At 43.4% G+C, this 24,265-nt stretch overlaps 1 protein-coding gene across 1 annotated transcript in view; it reads right to left on the reverse strand.

Moving 5' to 3' along the window:
• LOC137355764 (voltage-dependent P/Q-type calcium channel subunit alpha-1A-like) overlaps positions 1-24,265 on the reverse strand; it is a 644,715-nt gene that overhangs the window by 11,711 nt on the left and 608,739 nt on the right. Inside the window, exons 49-50 of the mRNA XM_068021264.1 lie at positions 17,644-17,836; positions 13,051-13,283 (exon numbers count right to left, since the gene is read on the reverse strand). Coding sequence (XP_067877365.1) covers positions 13,051-13,283; positions 17,644-17,836 — 426 coding nt within the window. The remainder of the gene's footprint in view (positions 1-13,050; positions 13,284-17,643; positions 17,837-24,265) is intronic.

Raw genomic sequence — 24,265 nt, forward strand, 5'->3', positions numbered from 1 at the left:
AAAGACAGCTAAACCTGTTATGAGGACCCACATGAGCCCTATTTTCTTTGCTATGCCCCCATTTGGATTTATTTTTACACATGCTCCAAACCCCCACCCCAATAAAGATCAGTTTAAAATTTTTTTCAGTTTTTTTTCTTTCTCCTATTTTTTGTGGGTTTTTTAAAACTTTTTTTTTAGAAGGCTAGAGCTCAAGTCTTAAGAGGTTGAGAGACTGCCCCTGACGCACTTGGCAATATAAGACGAATGTTGGGGCTAGCACCAGTCATCCTCATCAGTTTCACTGTAGGGTTTATGCATTCCTTTCCTTGTGCCAGGTCCTTTCGTTTTCGTCACCCCAAGATTATGATAGTACCCGTTGGGTACCCGCCGCCCATGCCGTGAGGGGGAGACGGAGGATGACGCCGCCCGAGAAGTCCTGGGCGACCTTCTGGAACTTGTCGCTATGGCAGCCTCGAAGGTCAGAGTTTCCTCACTTGGCACATCATAGTCAGGGCTGCAGTAATAGTCATCGTTGTGAGACCCCAGGTAAGGCTCAGATACGTGGGAGCTGGGAGTGGACCAGCGGCTGCTGCTTTGGCGATTCAGTCGAGGGGACTCGTTGCGGGGGACGGTGCTTCTCTCCATGGCAGGAGACCTGCTGCTGCTCTGTCGCTCCCCCCTCTGATGCTCCGGGGGCGATGGGGAGTACCTGCGTGGCACGGGGGTTGGTATCCTGCCCTGCTGCTGTGACGTATTCATGGCTTTGCGGATCACAGGGGAGTAGGTGACATGCGGCCTAGGTGTGGAGGGAGTCTGGGGGAGTTGCCTGCGTCCGCGCCTCGGTGTGCTGGTGCCAGAAGTGGAAGGTACTGGACTCCCACTCACAGAACTACTGCCCTACATGAAAATTGAAACAAAGCAAATCAAAAAATAAAAAACCAGGAGAAAAAACACAGACAGAAAAACATCGAAGAAAGCAAAGAGATAACAAAAGGAAAAAAGGGGGAAGCAACGATCACAAGAACAAAAAGTCAAAAGAAAGTAAAAAGAGAAAGTGACGTCTGTAAGTCAAGGGGTTAAAGAGAGCAGACATTGTCCTTTAGTTTACAAGGGTTTAAAACCGTTTTGTTAGGCCATACACATTAAACAGCTTGGAGTCTAAACGCGAGATAAAATAGGAAACATTATGAATGCTGGAAATCCAAAACCTAAGCTGGAACTGCGGATATGTCAGAATCTGAAAGAAAAGATGGGTTAATGTTTCTGGGGGTCTGACCCATGCTCAGGCTAGAGAAATCTGATGGTCTCCCTTTCACCTTTGGACTTATGTATGTCAGTCCCTTAAAAAGGGGTAAACCCTAATTATGAAGGATCCCACCCCCTTGAAAAGTTAACTTATCGTCCTCTTTCAGATGTTGACTGATCTGTTGTGCATTTCTGGAATGTTTATTCTTATTCCAATCATGGCTGTATCTGATATGTTTGTGGAGATCTTCCTGGGTATATGTCTGGGTGCAGCGAATATCAGAGTGTATGCCTGTAAAAAAAGCCACTCAATTCACCTTTAATTTCCTTTCATTTAAATTAGCAGAGATCATCATACTGGTTCTTCCACAGGTGCACAGTTTGCCATGTGTGAATCTCCAATACTGACTGTGCCTGAACTATCCAGTGCGTCTGGGCACAGACCCAACAAAATCTCCCTGTTAAATCTAAATCTCCTTTCTGAACTGACTAATCTCAAGGGCCTCCTCTCTCTCCTGTCTAAGATTCTCTTGTTATAATCCTGAGCCACACTAACTTCATTTGATGTCAATCCGATAAAAAACATAAGGATTTTTAGTGACAGGAAAAGGCTCTTTGGCCCAACAATCTACTCCTTTTCCAGACATCACCCCCAATCTAGCCACTTCCTCATCAAATTCCTTTCTCTCTTTAGAAACATATCTAATTATCTTGAACCCAATTATACCGTCCAGTTCAAAATCTTTTCATTCTGATCAATTCCATAGCTCCATTACCCTTTGTGTGAAACAGTTCTAACTTCTTTTCATTGTCCTAACTTCCTAGGTTTTCTGTTAGCCTGTCAAATGTCCAAAATCTCTGCACTCCTCCAATTCTGGTCTCTTGCACACCCAACATTCCACCATTGGTGCTCGTGCCTTCAGCTGCCTAGGCCCTAGGCTCTGGAATTCTATCCTAATCTCTTCTCCTTTAGGACACTCCTTAAAACCTACCTCTTGAACCAAGCTTTTGGTCATCTGGCCTAATAGCTCCTTATGTGGCTCAGTGTCAAATTTTCTTTGATAACACTCTAGTGAAATGCCTTAGCATGATTTACTATAAAAGACACTGTATTTACTATAAAGACACTACATAAATGTTGGTTCTTGTTGTTGTGTCACCTAATATCTGAAATTTACACCACAGTAAACAAGTCTGGAATGTGGGCATTGAGAGCGATTAAAAACGCTGATGGTTTCCTTCAGTGGTCCAATGGGTAAATGTACTGCCTTGTCTAGTACTGAGCTGAATGGACCAGCTACCAAGTTTATTTTCCATCTATGCTTAGTAAGCTCAAATTAGGGCAACAGTGCCTTCAGTGTTTGGGTTGTGGAGGGAAGGAAAATCAGCCAGGGTTCTTGTTGCTCATCATTACTCGGATGAAATGTGCTAACCTTTCCATCGAAGCTGATCCCTCTAAACCCTCATTCTCCAATTGAACCCCATCAGTCTGTACCTTAACTCTCCTGTCGAACCTCATCCCTGTAAGTACCCTAACTCTGCTATCAAAATCCATCGTACTAGTACCTTAATATTCGCACTGTAGCTCATTTCTCTAAATCCTAATTCTCACATTGAAACCCATCCCTGAAGTACCCTAATGCTCCCATCATAGCTAATCCCTCTAGTTCATTAACACTCCCATCAAAACTCATCCTTATTCAACTCATTCTCCCATTGTACCTCATCTCTGTAGTGCCCTAGCTCTCCCATTCCAATTCATCCCTTTAGTACCCTAACTCGCCCATTGAAGCTTATCCCTCTACTTCTCTAACCTTCCCATCGCAGCTCTTCCCTAATTGCCCCATTGAAACCCATCTCTCTAGTACCCTAACCTTCCAATCAACATATCGCACTAGGACCCTAACTCTCCTCTCACAGCCCTTTCTCATATTCTAACTGTAACATTGAAGCCATTCGCTATAATACCCTAACTCTCCTATTGAAGCTCATCCTGATAGCATCCTAAATCCCATTATAACATCCAGTTACATTTTGAATATTTCCAATGTGTTTGCCTTCACGATCCTACCTCTTAGATTATTTGAAACATTTAGCACTCCTCGAGTAAAGAATATCTGTTTATAATTTACTCTCCTATTTGGCTCTCCAGTACTATTCTCACAGCTTAACGTGAAGTAATATTATGGGATTATTTTATCTACACCACTTAACACTTTTAGACTGTGGAGCTTGTTTATCTGGCCTCTCCTCATGCAGCAACTCGCTAAGGCTTCTTCAACAGCATCTTCCAAACCCATGACCTCTACCCCCTAGAAGAATAAGGGCAACATGCGCATGGGAACACCGCCACCAGCAAGTTCCCCTCCAAGTCACACACCGTCCTGACTTGGAACTATATCGCCGTTCCTTCACCGCCGCTGGGTCAAAATCCTGGAACTCCCTCCATAAAAGCACTGTGGGTGTACCTACACCACGTGGACAGCCATGGTTCAAGAAAATGGCTCACTACCATCTTCGCAAGGAGAATTATGGATGGGCAATAAATGCCAGCCTTGCCAGTGATGCCCACAACCCAATAGTGAATACATTAAAAAAAAATTCATCCCTTTACACTTGGGGTCAGTCCTCCCCCGCCTCCTTCAGGATAAGCTGATTCTTTGTCTTAAGTCCCTTTAACTTATTAAGTCTCTCTGCCACACTGACTTCAACAGCCTGTAGGATTTGTGTATATTACAGAAACTGAACATCGAATTAGTGTTAACCTCGTTGATGAATACTTATGGAAAATATTGAGTTCATACTTAACTATTTTCAACCATACTTTTATCTCTTACAATTTACGTGCCATTCTCAGGATCTTTTGCTAACCTCATCGCTTGGGCCTTATTTGCAACTCTAAAGATGCTTTCATAGTGTTGCGTCAGTTTCAGGACAGTGGCACAATACCAGAATTCCTGGTGCCGCACCCACTTTACATTACTACCCATTCTCTATCAGATAGCATTCTGAAGCAGAATAAACCTGGTGGTGCTGTGTAAGACCCTCTTTCCTAACTTAGAGACAACCTTACTGCTACCTTGGCTGAGATCAGCTAACTCAGTGCACACCAAGGATTGAACATTAGGACTTCTTTATAGATCAGTTCCACAACACACTTACCAATTGAGCCATCGGGAGGGCTTTTGATTGGTCTTTAGCGCGTGAAACAAGTCTACATTGGGAATAGGTAGGTGAGCATGATCACAGTGCAGCAATCCTAGTCAGGAATGCCAGAAAACAAAAATAGCAAAGTTCAGATGCTTTATCATTTTAACCCTCTGGTGAGAATTTGTAAGGACCCCTGCATATTCATTATTTTAAAAATAATTTACAATGTGGAGTTTGTAGAGAAGGTTTTTTTTATTGTTTTTGGTCCATGTTTCCCCTTCGATTCTGAAGGCAAGCTTCATGGCTGATACTGGTGCTCAGATGCAATGCTATATTGAAGGAATCCTTCAATAACTGTCCTAATAGTCAATGGTGTATCAAATAATATATAGCACACAAGACTTTTGACAAGGTCCCACATGGCAGAGTTGGAGAGAATGTCCACAGATCCCTGAAGGTAGCAGGACAGGTCGATAAGATGGTTAAGAAGGCATATGGAATCCTTTCCTTTATTAGCCGAGATATAGAAGGAGGGAAGTTAATTTGGATATAGATATATGAGGAGAGAAGTTAATTTGGAACTGTATAACTCATTGGCTAAGCCACAACTTGAGTACTGTGTGCAGTTCTGGTCACCTCATTACTGAAAGGATGTAATTGCACTAGAGAGGGTACAGAGGAGATTTATGAGGATGTTGCCGGAACTGGAAAAATGCAGCTGTGAGGAAAGATTGGATAGGCTGGAGTTGTTCTCCTTGGAACAGAGAAGGCTGAGGGGAGATTTGATTGAGATGTACAAAATTGTGAGAGGCCTGGATAGAGTGGAGGTGAAGGGTCTATTCACCTTAGCAGAGAGGTCAGTGACTAGGGGGGGGGGGGGGGGGCATAGATTTAAAGTGATTGGTAGAAAGATTAGAGGGGAGATAAGGGAAGGTTTTTTTTCACCGAGAGGGAGGTGGGAGTCTGGAACTCACTGCCTGAAAGGGTATTAGAAGCTGAAACCCTCAACTCATTTAAAAGGTGTGTGGATATGCACCTCAAGTGCCATAACCTGCAGGGCTATGGACCTAATAATGGAAGGTGGGATTAGGCTGGGTGGCTTGATTTTTGGCCAGCACAGACACGATGGGCAAAGTGGCCTCTTTCTGTGCTGTAAAATTTCTATGATTCTATGAAAATAACTCTTGCTTTGAATAAAATGGGTAGATACAGTAGATTGGCCTTTTCGGTTAATTAATTGAATTTTGACCTTAGACCTTCCTTTTGGTTGGTAGTTCTTATGTGGCACTCTTGTGACTTATCCGTTACAGTCAATTGCATCCCGCATACACAGGAGGGAATAAATGGGAATTTAAGAATAAAGTACAGACAAACAAATATAAGACTTTAGGATAGGAGAAAATTAGGCACTCATGTAAAAAGACATGATGATGTAGGTCACAGACATAGTCTGAACAACTGATGGAGGAATCTTGCTGGATGCAGTTTTAACTGTGTACTGGGCAAAAATGGGAATTTTCACTTAATCCTCACATCCTTTCTTACTACATTGGATTGTACTCATACCAATGCAAACGGAAGACTGAAGTGTGTGTTTTAGTCATTAAGTTGCTGTGTGCTTTTTCAGTCTTTCATCTCTCCTTTCCTGATGGTGCTGACTCTTGCTGGGTTATAGCTTACCAGGGGTTCTCAGTCCATCAAGTGCTCATTCTTTACGTATGAGAGCACTCAGTGCGTCTAGACAGGCTATTCCATGCCACAGGGTATTTCAGCTAAGGCAAATCCTGTCCTCGTGCAATGCTTACACACAGGCACTTTCCAATAGGAAGTTTTTGGATACTGATTACCACTGGGAACCCTGGTTAATGTCTTCTCTCCCTAGCCTAGGAGTGCTGAGGTAGACTGTAGCTGCCTTGCAGCCACCTCAATTTAGATCAGTTATTTTGCACAGTTGAGGGATTAAACCTGTATCAGCTGTTTTAAGGAGTCTTTCTCCATATCCCTTGAAGATACAGCTTCAGAAGTAGCACCAAACTAACGGAGATGCAGTGACACAGCATGAAGTTATTTTGAAGACGTTTTGGAAGATGTAGATCAATGGTTCAGTTTTCCACACATGGTGCATCTGTTATATTGCCTATGCTGTTAGGTGATGGGAAGGTAAAATACAGCCTGCTTTTGCGAATGGAAGTGAAGTGTGTAAGACAGTAAACAAGACAGAGAAAGTAAACCTCAAGCTTCAAGTTAAATTGTGAGAATAGGAGAAGTGGACAGAGTTTTAAAAGGAGAAATGGAACCTGGTATTTCAAAGATTTTCACATAAAGGGTGGAATGGACTTCTGAGCAGAGTAATGGAGACAAAAATCCTGGCATCGTCTAAGAATAGTTAGATGGCATGATGGGGAACTGTAGGTTTGTTCTGAATGGATGGCCCAAATGGCCTTCAACACCTGCATCTATCGTGCAACCTCTCATTGGGTAGGCCCAAGAGTACCATCATCATTTCAGCCTCAGATTAGGGTCCTAGGCAAGGGACAGTGTTGAGAGGGAGGAAAAAAAAGAAAGATTAGGGTTGGGGGGGAGGGAGAAAACTTCCAATAATCAGGATTACGCTACTCAATGAAGTTATACTCTGCCACAATTCTCCCATCTCAGGTCTGATGTTTGGCTAAAGCACCAAGTGAACACCAATCTCTTATCCAAGAGAGATCTCACAAACCAGGAAATAGCTCTTGTCTGCCTCCTAGTGGCCAGTTACAGGGAAGCATTGGCTCAGGGGGGCATGTTGCCCTGGGTGCTTGGCCGTGGAATTGTGTGTCAGCCGAAGATTTAAAATGGGGAAAAAAATAAGACACACAATGAGATTTCTTTAATTGTGAGGGTCAGTGCTGGGAATCAAAATATATAACTTTTGCATTTTGTATCAGCTTCAAGTAGTCGCAGGCCAGGTACTGGGCGGGGTGGGATGGTGGGGGGGTGGGGTGGGGTGGAGGTGGGTAGTCAGAGGCATGGACTGTACTCATATACATATGAGTGGTACCAAAATACCTGTGACCTCCAACACCAGCTTGGCAGGTGAAAAGAAATTCAGCTCAAGACACGAACAAGAGCATAAAACAAACACCCAGCCCTGCATCATGTAATGAGGATCCAGTCCGACGATGATGATAGAACATACAGTTTTGCCATATCCTGCAGTGAACCTGAGAAACACATGCGTCCAACCCAATCTAAACATACATCACTGCTGGAAGGACATTCATTAGATGTCTTAGTTGATACTGATGCATTAGTTGATGTGATGCTCAAAAGCACAATGAGCTACTACCCATTAAACCACCACTCAAACAGTTCAAACTTATACACATGTCTACAGATTCCTTCAATTTCCACCAGTTTTTGACAACTTTCAGTAGCACAGGCCTATGAGGTTTACTTTGCTACAACACTGCAATTGCTCTCAATATTATCAAGGTGGTCTGCAATTTCCATACAATTCAACTTTTGAATAAATATCTGTTTTCCACAGAATTGTTAAACTGAAGAACTACCAAATTAGGTTGCAGATCGATAAAACACTGTACCCCTTGGTGCAGTTCACAGGTGTATTCTGCATAAAGTGGCTGTTGAAGAACTGGCACTATTGAAGAAACTCTACATTGTCAAGAAATTAGCTAACTCTTTTGTGTTTCAGCTAATACAACATCACAGTCCCAACTGCCTTGCATTCTCGACGGATGCTGCCTGATCTACAAAATGTCTCCTGTGTTTTGTGCTCATCTTTCAGATTTTCAGCATCTGCAGCATAGTAAATTTTGTTTGGATTTTACTTAAAGTTGGGGTTAAAAGACTTCACGCTCGATAACAATTAAGAAGTGATGAATGAACAGCATACTGCCACTGTGACGAAGAATATATAAAATCCCTCCGCTAGTTCTCCAAGTTAGCTGATCTCAGCCAAAGTGCTGGTGAGGGTGTGCTACTATTTACCCTCAGTATCTCCTGGGTTAAGAAGGGAATAAATTAGTCAGGGCTCTTGTTCCTGATCACAGTCCAGTGAATTATACTGGAAAATATATTGTGTGATCAGCTGGTGAGGAGAAGATGAAGCTCATCCTTGATAGTTGAAAAGTGTCCACATTTTCTGTCTGTGCTCAAAAATGAAAAGAAAAAATGGTAAGGTTCTAGAGGGGCAGCTGGGACCTTCGGAACGAGAGTCAGCAGCGAAAGGGGAGAGGATGGGAAAGGAAATCTATTTTTTCTGACAAGTGCTCTGGTCCTTGTAGGGCATGTGGCAACTGCATCGAACTAGGTGACTTGCTTTCAATGGTACTATAAGACAGCAGCTGGGCGTTACATGAGAATGTTGCAGGAATGACTTTCCCACTGACCATATGGCCAGACCACACCCACTTCCCTCCTTGCCTCTGTTTGGCAGCTCCAGAGGCACAGATTCACTGGGGTGAAGGGGAAATTGATGTACGCACCACTCGATATGCAATGCGCCGCCTACACCTTTACTCATACTTAACTACTGTAAGTTTTTTTTGCACAGATTATTAATCAGCATTAAGGCAATTGATTAAAATCTTTTAAGGGTACAAATTAGCTGGATATGTTATTGTACGGTCAGTTAATATGCTCCTATTCAATTCTCTGCATTCTTTTAATAGTGGCGTTAATCTGTTTAACATCTTCACCAAAGTCCTGCGGAGAGTCCCTGGATATGAGCATGTTTAGCACCCATCCGGAAACACTGCTGCCAGTAGCTTCGCCCTTTGGTGATATTAATTGCAGCGTGGTGTTCCCTGATAGATGTATGAAAATGTAACCATAAACTCTTGGACTGTATCTTTGGGGAAACTCCTATCTTTCTGGGCTGGCTGGATTTGTTCATCTCTAGCTCATGTATGGTGGTAATAGAAGCTTGAATTCATATCGTGCTTTATCACAATTGTCTGGAACATCTCAAAGCGCTTGGCATACAATGATTTACTATGAAGTGCAGCGTGTGAGGCTGAAAGATAATATTACAGTTATAAAACTACTACTACTTAAACATCAGAAGTAGCTGTCAACTCTCTCATCTGAAGTGACACTTGTTTTATGTCAAACTAATTCTAAAGAACCAAATAAGACAGAATTTACATTAAAAGGTATTTAAACAATTCACATGTACTCTTTCTATTGTTTATTTTCCTCCTAATCTCTTCCTCACTATTTTCTGTCCTTTTACATAAGAATGAGTTCTGCCTTCCTGAATAATTCACTCTCTTTTACCAATTTTAATCCATTTTTCCATCTTTCACAGTTGTTCCTTTAATTTAGTCTATTTTGGAGGTGGGTGCAAAGTATAAAAACTGCCCTGATTGGCTAAAAAATATTCCAAAGGATGAATTATCAGGCAAACAATTGGCCAATACCTGAATATTGGCAGGGTCGGGTCATGGATAGCACCCTGTCAATCTCTGAAGTGCTCTAGATTGAAATGAGGGAGAGGGCTGCAGATGAAATAATTGTAGGGAGCCCATGCAGAACAATAGCACCCAATGGGTAAAAGCTTCTGGAGCTTGCAGGGTTTAAAAAGTTTCGAAATGAAATCTAAATAATCATTGCATCATGCTCAGGTGAACTCCTTCTCCTTATGGGACACTCGTATTGAGTAAGGGAAGGGAGGGAAGTGTAATGTGCAAGTGCTGTGTGAAATATCTGTTATCCAATATATTTAACCTGTATGGCCTAATGGCTTTTCAGAAAAGCAGAAGGCAGGAGGGAGACAGCATTCACAGTATAACTTATTGGATCTCAGTAAAACAGGTAATGAATAACCATACATTGCAGCAATTTCATTGCAATCCTTGGAGCCCAATAAATTCAAAAGAGCCACCATGCAAAAGAATTGCCTGAAACATGCTCATAAAGGTCTCCAATTTCCATTCCATTCAACTCCTACTTAAAGTGGTTTGCTTTTTCCAATTAGCTCCTAGAGAGGATTCTTCATCACTACACATGCCTCCTCTAGAACAGACCCTGAGACATGTGACCATCTATCTTGATCCATAATTGGCTAGCAGGAGCTTTGATTCATGTTGGTGGGGAAGGATAACAGATGGAGTAAAGTTAGGATGGACATGGTTAATGTCTGCTTTCTCCTCATGGGGATGGAAGATCACTGCTCTATGCAGGGCTATATTTCCTTAGCCCAGATGATGAGTGTCAATAGGTTATTTGGCCATGAGAACATGAGAACTGAGCCTCACTATGCCCTCATCTAATGACTATGCGTGCAGTGATCAGATTCCAATAGATAGTGATCAGGAGTAGGAACCTGGGCCGATTTTCTCTCTTGGTCAGTGGACTGGGGCTAAACGTAAAGTCTCGACTGTCAGTCTGGCTGAGATCAGGTAACTGATCAAACTTGGAAGCAGCCTGAGAAATCTTCAAGTGACGTGCTCTGACACTCGATAGATGGACAGTTATTGGAATATCTCACACTTAAATTTTTTCTCTTTTGGGAACTTTGTTAATCATTTTGCTGTCCATTGCTTCTTGCTCCACTAGCTAATGACAGGGGCTGCATGGACGTATGTGATCTGTTTTCACCTCCACATTATCACGAGTCACAAATTTTAAAATGCTAACGGCTCATTTCCACTAGAATTTGGCTTAGATAGCAACTGCATCCTTTTAAATACTAGTCCCACTAATTGATAAGTAAGATGTGGTCCTTTTCCTATACTGAGAATAAATCTGTAGTTTAGAATCCCTCTGGTTTAATAATCATTTACAGCTTACCATTTCCTTTCCTAGCAAATATACTTAACATTGAATAGGAATTAAATAGAATGGTAGCGAACTCCAAATTTACTGAACAGTTCCCAGTGCTTCTTAAACATCACATTGTGCATAATGAAACACTAAAGGGCTGTAGCTTGTTGCTGCATGAATTCCTTGGACCAAAGCGTTGGGGGAGGGCCACCTCCTACTGTCAACCTCACTGAAAGAAAATCCACTAATGAGATAGGTTCAGTAGGTGCGACTGGGGTTAATTGTTAGCTGCAGTAGGTTTGGCTGGTGTTACTTAATTACAGTAGGTGGGGCAAAGGTTATTAATCAAAGTAGTTGGGGTTATTAATTAAAATGGGTGCGAGTGGGTTTACGTATGACAATAGATGAGACATGTTTGCTAATTACTGTAGATTAAGTTGCAGTTGTGATTATAGTGGATTGGGGTTGAGGTTACCGTGGATTGGGGTTGGGGTTGTGATTACAATGGATTGGGGTTGGGGTTACAGTGGATTGGGGTTGGGGTTACAGTGGATTGGGGTTGAGGTTAAAGTGGATTGGGGTTGGGGTTACAGTGGGTTGGGGTTGAGGTTACAGTGGGTTGGGGTTACAGTGGATTGGGGTTGGGGTTACAGTGAGTTGGGGTTGGGGTTACAGTGGGTTGAGGTTACAGTGAGTTGGGGTTGGGGTTACAGTGGGTTGGGGTTGGGGTTACAGTGGGTTGGGGTTGGGGTTACAGTAGATTGGGGTTACAGTGGATTGGGGTTAGGGTTACAGTGGGTTGGGGTTGGGGTTGGGGTTGTGATTACAGAGGGTTGGGGTTGTGAATACAGTGGGTTGGGGTTTCGGTTGCGGTTACAGTGGATTGGGGTTGGGGTTGCTGTTACAGTGGATTGGGGTTGGGGTTGTGATTACAGTGGATTGGGGTTACAGTGGGGTGGGGTTGGGTTACAGAGGGTTGGGGTTATAGGGGTTCGGGTTGTGATTACAGTGGGTTGGGGTTGGGGTTACAGTGGATTGGGGTTGGGGTTACAGTGGTTTGCGGTTAGACTGGGTTGGGGTTACACTGGGTTGGGTTGAGGTTACAGTGGATTGGAATTGGGGTTGTGGTTACAGTGGATTGGGGTTGGGGTTGCAGTTACAGTGGACTGGGGTTGGGGTAGGGGTTACAGTGGATTGGGGTTACAGTGGATTGGGGTTGGTGTTGGGGTTACAGTGGATTGGAGTTGGGCTTACAGTGGATTGGGATTGGGGTTGGGGTAGGAGTTACAGTGGGTTGGGGTTACAGTGGATTGGGGTTACAGTGGATTGGGGTTGGGATTACAGGGGATTGGGGTTACAGTGGTTTGGGGTTGGGGTTAAAGTGGATTTGGGTTGGGGTTGGGGTTACAGTGGTTTGTGGTTACACTGGGTTGGGGTTACAGTGGATTGGGGTTAAAGTGGTTTGGGGTTACAGTGGATTGGAATTGGGGTTGCAGTTACAGTGGATTGGAATTTGGGTTGCAGTTACAGTGGATTAGGGTTGGGGTTACATTGGATTGGGGTTGGGGTTGGGGTTACAGTGGATTGGGGTTGGGGTTACAGTGGATTGGGGTTGGGGTTAAAGTGGATTAGGGTTGGGGTTAAAATGGATTAGGGTTGGGGTTACAGTGGGTTGGGATGGGGTGACAGTGGATTGGGGTTGGGGTTACAGTGGGTTGGGGTTACAGTGGGTTGAGGTTATCAACCATTGTAGGTGAGATTTGGATAGTTAATAGTGACATAATTTTCCAGAAGTGTTGGATTTAAATTGTTCAGCAGATTTCTCTAGTTGCCTCAGTTCATGTAAGATATATTATTGTATATAGTTCCTTCTGCATCCACGGTCTGTGAACTCTGCAGACCCACCTGTCTATGGGGGACACACTCGCGACCCGCACTTGGAGATCGGGACCATCGCCTGTCCCTCGATCGTGGTCTGCTGTATTCATGCCGCTCCTGGGAGTAGCGCTCCTTGTCAGATGATGTGTGGTGGTGGTGATGATGATGTTTCCTATCCTTGGGTCTTCCTCGCTCACGATCCTTCTCCTTTGGAGGGATGTCACCTGACTGTGTTGTGGTACTGAGGTCTGTTCCAAGCCCTATATCAATAAAAGCTGATCATTTAGGCAAAGAAAAAGAAATCGAAAAATGTTTAGAAAGAAAGACTTGGATTTTTTTTACAGCACCTTATCACTTTCTCAGAAATGCCTCAAAATATTTTATATAAAAGGAATTATTTTGAAGTACAGTAACTGTTGGCATGTAGGCAAAAATGCCAGCCCTTTCCCCAATGCTTCCCTAAGCCACCCTTATCTCAGTGTTTCATCGTCAGATAATGTGGGCACCCTGGTATGCTGCTCAAATAAAGAATCACAAGATAATGATTATTGACATGCGCCATTTGTTTCTGTTCTCATATACGACTCAACATTGATTGAGTACAATTGTTGATATGAGGAGCCCTGATACTGTGTGCCATCTAGAACACCTGAAACCCAATCTAACACTGTGAAAGTTCTGCATCCTGAACAGCTTGATGCCTCCTTCCCAAAGAAAAAATGATGATGGTGCTGCCCTTTGCAAATGTAAGGATTTGTCACTTGCTTGATATTTATGTGCACTGCAGTCTGCCTGATGTATCAGATCTCCACAAGCTGGCTTGCATAGTTCCAATAGCATGGAAGCTTAATCCTACAATAGTCATCATTTCTAAGGTAAGATGTTCCAGTTGCTGCTGATGATAGAAATCTGTGACAATGTTTTTTAGTTTTAGTTTTAGAGATACAGCACTGAAACAGGCCCTTCGGCCCACCGGGTCTGTGCCGACCATCAACCACCCATTTATACTAATCCTACACTAATCCCATATTCCTACCACATCCCCACATTTCCCTACCACCTACCTATACTAGGAGCAATTTATAATGGCCAATTTACCTATCAACCTGCAAGTCTTTGGCATGTGGGAGGAAACCGGAGCACCCGGAGGAAACCCACACAGTCACAGGGAGAACTTGCAAACTCCAAACAGGCAGTACCCAGAATTGAACCCGGGTCACTGGAGCTGTGAGGCTGCGGTGCTAACCACTGCGCCACTGTGCCGCCCTAAGTTGTTTGTGAAGTTGAGGTGGTGAAGACAGTTTTCCTCTGATGTGACCAGGTATGTGTGGAGAGGTCTATAAAGTATTGACAAAACACTTTGGGTTTCGTCTCCTCACGAACTTGCACCATTATGAGAACACCAAAAAAGATTCTCATCCTCAGCACTTTGTGAGATACTATTTAAACAGCAGTACCAACTAAAAGTAATGAAGGAAAGTACTGGCAACCAGCCCCTCCTCCAACCACACAAGATACAAACTACCAAACAAAAGCCAGCTCAAGCAATTCATGCACTGTTACCAGTTATAGAATAAAGATAGTGAATATCTGGGGAGGAATGGGATAAGAACTTCAAAATTTTAGGAAAAGGGGAGAGACCTTTTGATCCAATAGCTCAACTTTATAAAGGTGGTTACCGGTCCCACTTTTCCCAAATCCCTTCTTTTCCTAAGGAATATATCAAATTATCTCAATCCCATTTATATTGTTTGTTTCAATTACTTTTCCTGATAAGTCATTCTCTGTCTATTAACCTTTTTGAATTCCTGATTTGCTCCTCATTTTTAAACTTTGTTCCCTTAATTTTGATCCTTTAGTCATGGAATCATAGAATGTTTAAGGCACAGAAACAGGCCACTTGGCCCATCGTGTCTGTGCCAGCCGAAAAATGATCCACCTATTCTAATCCCACCTTCCAGCATTTGGTCCGTAGCCCTGCAGATTACGGCACTTGAGGTGCACATCCAGACTCCTTTTGAATGAGTTCAGGGTCTCTGCCTCAACTAACCTTTTAGGCAGTGAGTTCCAGATCCCCACCATCCTCTGGGTGAAAAGGTTTTTCCTTATCTCCCCTTTAATTTTTCTAAAAATCACTTTAAATCTATGCCCCATTCACAATGACCTCTCTGCTAAGGTGAATAGACCCTTCACATCCACTCTATCCAGGTTCCTCAAAATTTTGTACATTTCAATCAGATCTCCCCTCAGCCTTCTCTGTTCCAAGGAGAACAACCCCAGCCTATCCAATCTTTCCTCATAGCTACATTTTTCCAGTCCTGGCAACATCCTCGTAAATCTCCTCTGTACCCTCTCTAGTGCAATTACATCCGTTCTGTAATGAGGTGACCAGAACTGCACACAGTACTCAAGTTGTGGCCTAACCAATGAGTTATACAGTTCCAGCATAACCTCCCTGCTCTTATATTCTATTCCTCGGCTAATAAAGGAAGGGATTCCATATGCCTTCTTAACCACCTTATCGACCTGTCCTGCTATCTCCAGGGATCTGTGGACATTCACTCCAAGGCCCCTCACTTCCTCTACACTTCTCAGTATTTTCCCATTAATCATGTATTCCTTTGCCTTGTTTGACCTCCCCAAATGCATCACCTCACACTTCTCCAGGGTGAATTCCATTTGCCACTTTTCTGCCCACCTGACTAGACCATCAATATCTTCCTGCAGCCCACAGCTATCCTCCTCACTATCTACCACATGACCAATCTTTGTGTCATCTGCAAACTTCTTGATCATGGCCCCTACATTTATGTCCAAATTGTTAATATATCCGCAGGGGACCCAGTACTGAGCCCTGCGGAATGCCGCTGGAAACAGCCCTCCAGTCGCTAAAACACCCGTCAACAATTACCCTTTGTTTCCTGCCACTGAGCCAATTTTGTATCCGCCTTGCTGCATTTCCTTGGATCCCATGGGATTTTTTTTTAAACCAGTCTGCCATGTGGGACCTTGTCAAAAGCCTTGCTAAAATCCATGTAGACCATATCAACTGCACAACCCTCATCTATCCTCCTTGTTACTTCTTCGAAAAATTCAATCAAGTTGGTCAAAATAGATCTTCCCTTAACAAATCCATGTTGACTCTCCTTGATTAACCTGTGCCTTTCTAAGTGACAGTTTATCTTGACTCTCAGAATAGATTCCAATAATTTTCCCAATACCGAGGTTAGACTGACTGGCCTGTAATTATTCGGTCTATCCTTCAGTCCCTTTTTAAACAGAGGTACAACATTAGCAGTTCTCCGATCCTCTGGCACCACACCTGTATCCAGGGAGAACTGGAAAATGATGGTCAGACCTTCTGCTATTTCCTCTCTTGCTTCTTTTAACAGCCTAGGATACATTTCATCTGGCCCTGGTGATTTATCAACTTTCAAGGATGCTAATCTCATTAATATTTGCTCTCTCCCTATGTTTATCACATCCAAAACTTCACACTCCTCCTCCTTAACTACAATATCTGCATCATCGCCCTCTTATGTGAAGACAAAAACAAAGTATTCATTAAGAACCATACCAACATCTTCCGCTCCTATACATAGATTACCTCAATATGAATAATTAATTAATTTAGCTCAACTTTATCAGACTAAGTTTGATTTAACTTCCATTAGGTTATTTAAAAATTCCCCTCGATTCCAATAAAAGGTTTTTTATATGAAGATATATAAAAGTACAGAAAGTGATATTGGTGAAGGTTAGAAGAATAAGGAAAGCTGGAGCTTTATGGAATACAATAGTTCCTCAGATATTAGGATCGTTAAATTTGTCATATGAAGGAAGGTAAGCAAAGGATCCAGTTAGGAAATAGTAATACCCAAAAAGCAATTCCGCATTGAGAAGCCACGGGGAGATACTGTGCGGTCTTTATTTCATTGACTGGCAAAGCACTGAATATTAAAATTCCTTGCTGATTAAGTGGATAAATGTTTTGAATGAAAGGATGTTGTGTGTAAGGCTGTGTATTCCAGGATCTTCTGTTTGTTTTTCCCCAGTTTTCTTTCCCGTTTTCCCTCCCTTTCCCAAGCAATACGAGGGTAAGAGTCCAGGGGTGTAAAGTGTCATCTGGCACCTAGGAGGCATTCTTCATGTACCATCTCAGGCAATGAATGTCAATGGGCTATTCAATCTCAGAGGACATAATATCCAAACCCAAACTTGTCTTAAACCAAAATCCACACACATGCATTTTCCAGAAGGAGTCAGTATGTAACCATCAGGAACTGGATTACTGAATGTATTTTTCCCTTCCCTAGCTGGAGGACACTTAATTGTGACCTTAATATTGCTCTGGTTAACCACAGCTAACACAGCACAAATCAAGGACTGATCCTGAGTCCTGCTTTATCTGTATTGCTCAGCATTACACTAGATAATGAGACAAAGGAGATACTCTTCCTGTATATTTTAATGTGACCGGGATATGAAATTAATTCCACTCGGAACTGACAAATAAACCCCCGGGGCATTAATAAGTCAAGCGTTTGGGCTAGTTCCCTCGGGGAATATCTTTCTGTATTGTCTTGCTGCACCCGTTCAGTGGAATGACAAAAAGCTTACCCGTGTCAGCATCTGTGTATCGGCTCAGTGATCTTTCAGACGTCCTGTGACCCCTCTCCCTGCGGCGATGGGGCCTTTGTGACTCCTCCGGGATGACCCGCTCTAGCGAATAGTCATCCAGCCGCATGCCTTTGGAACGCTGGTGGCCCAACGTGGAAGCTGATCTTTTTATCGGGCTTGTATCTTCAATAGTCTGTGATCCAAAAAGAAAATCTATATTACTTAAAAAACACTCTCTGGTAGTTAAAAAAACTCACGAAGCTAGTATGAAATGCACAGGGTGCGAAAAGCAACAGGATTGTGTGGAAACGCACAGTACTTGGAGGGGTGACATTATTTATACAGCTACTGAGCCCACCTGCACTGGACAAATACTAGTTCCTCCATCACTTAGAGTCCCAGTCTCAAATACCAGCTGCTGTTTTGGGACAAACGTTAAACTTAAAGCATATCTTATACTTACAATACCATACATTTACTAATATGTTTTATATTATAAAACTAATTAAAAATTTTACGTCTGAGCATTGGCCTAACTACTAAATATTACTTCCGATACTATGTTTTGGACACATTGTTGTGTCTGTTTTTTACATTATAAATTCCTACATCCACACATTTTTTTATGAGATCTGTCTGGGTGAACCTATCATACTAGAATTAAATTCTTGCACTGATGGTGCTACGGTGCTTACACACAGACAGTCTTCATTATAAATGTGGACATAATCAATTATTATGGAAGAACTGGCAGGAAGTTTGACAAATGTATATTCTTGGCAAATATATTGAAGATACGTTAACATACATAGACTTACAGCACTCTAATGCAGTGTGCAGATACAAATGATTAAACCCTGTGTATATTATTGATACACTGCACATACACTATCTGTACATATACATATAATATATAAACTTCCTGTGTGTAATATGCATCTAGAAACAGCTGATATAGTGCCATTACATACTCTACTTATGCATGCACTTGCTTTACACACAGGATACATGATACCTACCTGTACAACATGTAACAATCTATAGATACGTAGGCGACAATTATAACAACTTGCCCAGCAGGAATTCCACAGGATTGGGCGGAAGGCTGGTTTTACAGCCCGCCTGATGCTGACTTCAATGAAGCGTAAAACTGGGTGTAGTGTAAAACCAGTATTGTACCCACTCCTGTCAATTTCCCGTGTTAGGTTCCCTATAGTCCATATATATATTAAGAGTCTTACATATAGCACACACCTTCTTTGCAGACTTTCTTTGCAAACTTACTTTGCAGCAAACTTAGACGTCACATTTTAATTCACCTTTTGACCTCTCATGGGCAGCATCACAGAATCACAGGACTGACTGGATAACTCTGTGGAGACCTGGCATGGACTCGATGGGCTGAATGGCCTCCTTCTGTGCCATAAATGACTCTATGACTCTATGAATTAGTATTACCTATACATACCTTATGTATATTAGCCACGGATATATTATATATTCATGCACTGTATATACTAACCAAAATACACTATAGACATACTGCCTAAATATACAGGAAAATAAAAGCAAAATACTGCGGATGCTGGAAATCTGAAATACAAACAAGAAATGCTGGAACCACTCAGTGGGTCTGGCAGCATCTGTGGAGAGAGATCTGTGTTTCAGGTCAGTGACCCTTCATCAGAACTGGCAGATATTAGAAATGTAAAAGGTTTTAAACAGGTAAAGTGGGGCTGGGGTAAGAGATAACAAAGGAGAAGGTGTAGATAGGACAAGGTCACAGAATAACTGACCAGAAGGTCACGGAGCAAAGGCAAACAATATGTTAATGATGTGCTGAAAGACAAAGCATTAGTACAGATAGGGTGTTAATGGACTGAAAAACTGACCAGCCACAAACACAAACATGAAAAAAAAATTGGGTAGGCACAGTAGAAACAAACTAAAATAAAATAAACACACAAAAAAAGAAAAAAATAACTAAAAATAGAAAGGTGGGCCCGTCATGCTCTGAAATTATTGAACTCAATGTTCAGTCCGGCAGGCTGTAGTGTGCCTAATGGATAAATGAGATGCTTTTCCTCGAGCTTGCATTGATGTTCACTGGAACACTGCAGCAAGCCCAGGATAGAGATGTGAGCATGAGAGCAGGGGGGAGTGTTGAAATGGCAAGCAACTAGAAGCTCAGGGTCATGCTTTTGGACTGAGCAGAGGTTCTGCAAAGTGGTCACCCAGTCTGCGTTTGGTCTCCCCAATGTAGAGGAGACCACATTGTGAGCGGCGAATACAGTATACTAAATTGAAAGAAGTACAAGTAAATCGCTGCTTCACCTGAAAGGAGTGTTTGGGGCCTTGGATGGTGAGGAGAGAGGAGGTAAAAGATATAAGACGATTAAGGGGATTGACAAAGTAGACATAGAGAGGATGTTTCCTCTGGTGGGGCAATCTAGAACGAGAGGTCATAGTTTTAGGATAAGGGGTAGCAGATTTAAAACAGAGATGAGAAGAAATTACTTCTCCCAAAGGGTCGTGAGTCTGTGGAATTCACTACCCCAGAGTGCGGTGGATGCCGGGACATTGAGTAAATTTAAGGAGGAGATGGACAGATTTTTAATTAGTAATGGGTTGAAGGGTTATGGAGAACGGGCAGGAAAGTGGAGTTGAGGCCGAGATGAGATCAGCCATGATCGTATTGAATGGCGGAGCAGGATCGAGGGGCTGAATTGCCTACTCCTGCTCCTAGTTCTTATGTTCTTAAAAGGGCAGGTATTACACCTCCTGCACTTGCAGAGGAAGGTGGGAAGGGGATGAGGTGGTGGGGGTAATGGAGGGGTGGACCAGGGTGTTGCAGAGGGAACGACCCCTTCAGAATGCTGACAGGGGAAGGGAGGGGAAGTTGCGTTTGGTAGTGGCATCATGCTGGAGGTGACGGAAATGGCGGAGGATGATGGGGTGGAAAGTGAGGACAAGGGGAACCCTGTCACGGTTCTGGGAGAGAGGGGAAGGGGTGAGGGTAGAGGTGCGGGAAATGGGCCAGACACAGTTGAGGGCGCTGTCAAACACAGTGGGGGGAATCCTCGGTTGAGGAAAAAGGAAGATATATCAGAAGCGCTGTCATGGAAGGTAGCATCATCAGAGCAGATGCATCGGAGACAGAGAAACTGGGAGAATGGAATGGAGTCCTCACAGGAGGCAGAGTGTGAAGAAGTGTTGTCGAAGTAGCTGTGGGAGTCGGTGGGCTTATAATGAATATTAGTAGACCGTCTATCCCCAGAGATGGAGACAGAGAAGTCGAGGAAGGGAAGGGAAGTGTCAGAGATGGACCATGTAAAGGTGAGAGAAGGGTGGAAATTAGAAGCAAAGTTGATAAAGTTTTCCAGTTCGGGGCGGGAGCAGAAAACGGCACCAATACAGTCATACCGGAAAAAAAGTTGGGGGCGGGGGCCTGAGTAGGACTGGAACAAGGATGTTTGACATATCCCACAAAAAGACAGGCATAACTAGGACCCATGCAGGTACCCATAGCAATATCTTTTACTTGAGGGAAGTGAGTGGAGTTGAAGGAGAAGTTGTTCAATGTGAGAACATGTTCAGCCAGGCGGAAGAGGGTGGTGGTGGATGGGGACTGGTTGGGCCTCTGTTCAAGGAAGAAGCGGAGAGCCCTCAAACCGTCCTGGTGGGGGATGGTTTGCCTTTGCTCCATGACCTTCTGGTCAGTTATTCTCTGTGACATTGTCCTATCAACACCTTCCCTTTTGTTATCTCTTTCCCCACCCCCGCTTTACTTGCTTAAAACCTATTACATTTCTAATATCTGCCAGTTCTGATGAGCGTCACTGACCTGAAACAACTCTGCTTCACTCTCCACAGACGCTGCCAGGCCTGCTGAGTATTTCCAACATTTCTTGTTTGTGCCTAAATATACAGTATATGTTGCCTATACATATATGAATACTATCTATAGACATGCTGTATATACATATTTATAAGCTGTCTGTACCTACTTTACATATACTATATATAGATACACAGATTCTATGTATAGTATATGTGTTCCCGCTGCCCAATAGCACAAGTGTTAGTGTGTTCCCACAGCCCAATAGCAGGAATGTTTGTGTGTTCTCACTATCCAATAACAGGAGTCTTTATCAGTTCTCACTATCCAATAGCAGGAAAGTTTATCTGTTCCCATTGCCCAATAGCAGGAATGTTTATCTGTTCCCACTGCCCAATAGCAGGAGTGTTTATCTGTTCCCACTGCCCAATAGCAGGAGTATTTGTGTATGTTCCCACTGCCCAATAGCAGGAATGTTTGTCTGTTCCCACTGCCCAATAGCAGGAATGTTTGTCTGTTCCCACTGCCCAATAGCAGGTGTCTTTATCTGTTCCCACTGCCCAATAGCAGGAATGTTTGTCTGTTCCCACTGCCCAATAGCAGGAATGTTTGTCTGTTCCCACTGCCCAATAGCAGGAATGTTTGTCTGTTCCCACTGCCCAATAGCAGGAATGTTTGTCTGTTCCCACTGCCCAATAGCAGGAATGTTTATCTGTTCCCACTGCCCAATAGCAGGAATGTTTGTGTGTTCCCACTGCCCAATAGCAGGAAGGGTTGTCTGTTCCCACTGCCCAATAGCAGGAAGGGTTGTCTGTTCCCACTGCCCAATAGCAGGAAGGGTTGTCTGTTCCCACTGCCCAATAGCAGGAGTGTTTATCTGTTCCCACTGCCCAATAGCAGGAATGTTTGTCTGTTCCCACTGCCCAATAGCAGGAAGAGTTGTCTGTTCCCACTGCCCAATAGCAGGAAGGGTTGTCTGTTCCCACTGATCAATAGCAGGAAGAGTTGTCTGTTCCCACTGCCCAATAGCAGGAAGGGTTGTCTGTTCCCACTGCCCAATAGCAGGAAGGGTTGTCTGTTCCCACTGCCCAATAGCAGGAAGGGTTGTCTGTTCCCACTGCCCAATAGCAGGAAGGGTTGTCTGTTCCCACTGCCCAATAGCAGGAGTGTTTATCTGTTCCCACTGCCCAATAGCAGGAATATTTGTCTGTTCCCACTGCCCAATAGCAGGAAGGGTTGTCTGTTCCCACTGCCCAATAGCAGGAAGGGTTGTCTGTTCCCACTGCCCAATAGCAGGAAGGGTTGTCTGTTCCCACTGCCCAATAGCAGGAGTGTTTATCTGTTCCCACTGCCCAATAGCAGGAATGTTTGTCTGTTCCCACTGCCCAATAGCAGGAAGGGTTGTCTGTTCCCACTGCCCAATAGCAGGAAGGGTTGTCTGTTCCCACTGATCAATAGCAGGAAGAGTTGTCTGTTCCCACTGCCCAATAGCAGGAAGGGTTGTCTGTTCCCACTGCCCAATAGCAGGAAGGGTTGTCTGTTCCCACTGCCCAATAGCAGGAAGGGTTGTCTGTTCCCACTGCCCAATAGCAGGAATGTTTGTATGTTCCCACTGCCCAATAGCAGGAAAGGTTGTCTGTTCCCACTGCCCAATAGCAAGAAGGGTTGTCTGTTCCCACTGCCCAATAGCAGGAAGGGTTGTCTGTTCCCACTGCCCAATAGCAGGAAAGGTTGTCTGTTCCCACTGCCCAATAGCAGGAAGGGTTGTCTGTTCCCACTGATCAATAGCAGGAAGGGTTGTCTGTTGCCACTGCCCAATAGCAGGAAGGGTTGTCTGTTGCCACTGCCCAATAGCAGGAAGGGTTGTCTGTTCCCACTGATCAATAGCAGTATTTGTGGATCTCCCCTGCTCATTGTGGGACTGCTTTGCTTTCCCATTCTTACCTTTTCCTTTAAGGCGCAGTAACAAGATATGAACATTGTATTTGTTCAAAGAACATCAGGACACTGCTAGCTGTTTATAAACCAACATGGTACTAAACCAACAATCCTTTTTGAGTTTAGTGATAGACCGGTATAAAGTGTGCAAGATATTTGTGCGGCTGCTAAAGCACATTGAGGAATGGGGAAGAAAGCTGCGTGGATAGGTGCCCTGAATGTACAATATCAAAAAATCCAATTCTTTATGACCTGACAGTGATGAAAGAGAAGATGCAATTAATACAGGAATTATATTTGAATTTTTGGACATGCAGCATAAGAACAGATACAGAACATTTTAATTCTCTATAAATTTGTCATTATTTCTATTAGAGTCCGGGTGAGTGTGTTCTTTATTGGGGTTACTTTGAGTGCTGTCTGAAAATTTTCCTGGTGCAGGATAATGTCTGGTTCTGAGACTGAAGATGCAAGGAGGTTGATTTTTATTTTTGCGTTACATCAGTTGGGGCAGTGGGGGTGGTGGGGGGGTGATGTGTGGGGAATGATTGGACTGCTCCCCTGATGCGTCCTTTGATAGTCATGTCACATTCGCATTGAACTGGTGAGCTGCCAGCACATTCGGAGCAACGATAGGCAGCTTATCACTTTGGAATAAAAACAGAAAACACTGGAAATACTCAGCAGGTCAGGCAGCATCTGTGGAGAGAGAAACAGAATTAACACCTCGGGTCATTTCCGATGAAAAGTCACAGACCTGAAACGTTAACTCTGCTTCTCTCTCCACAGATGCTGCCTGACCTGCTGAGTATTTCCAGTGTTTTCTGTTTATATTTCAGATTTCCA

This window comes from Heterodontus francisci, chromosome 43, assembly GCF_036365525.1.
Source record: "Heterodontus francisci isolate sHetFra1 chromosome 43, sHetFra1.hap1, whole genome shotgun sequence".
Lineage (NCBI taxonomy): Eukaryota > Metazoa > Chordata > Chondrichthyes > Heterodontiformes > Heterodontidae > Heterodontus > Heterodontus francisci.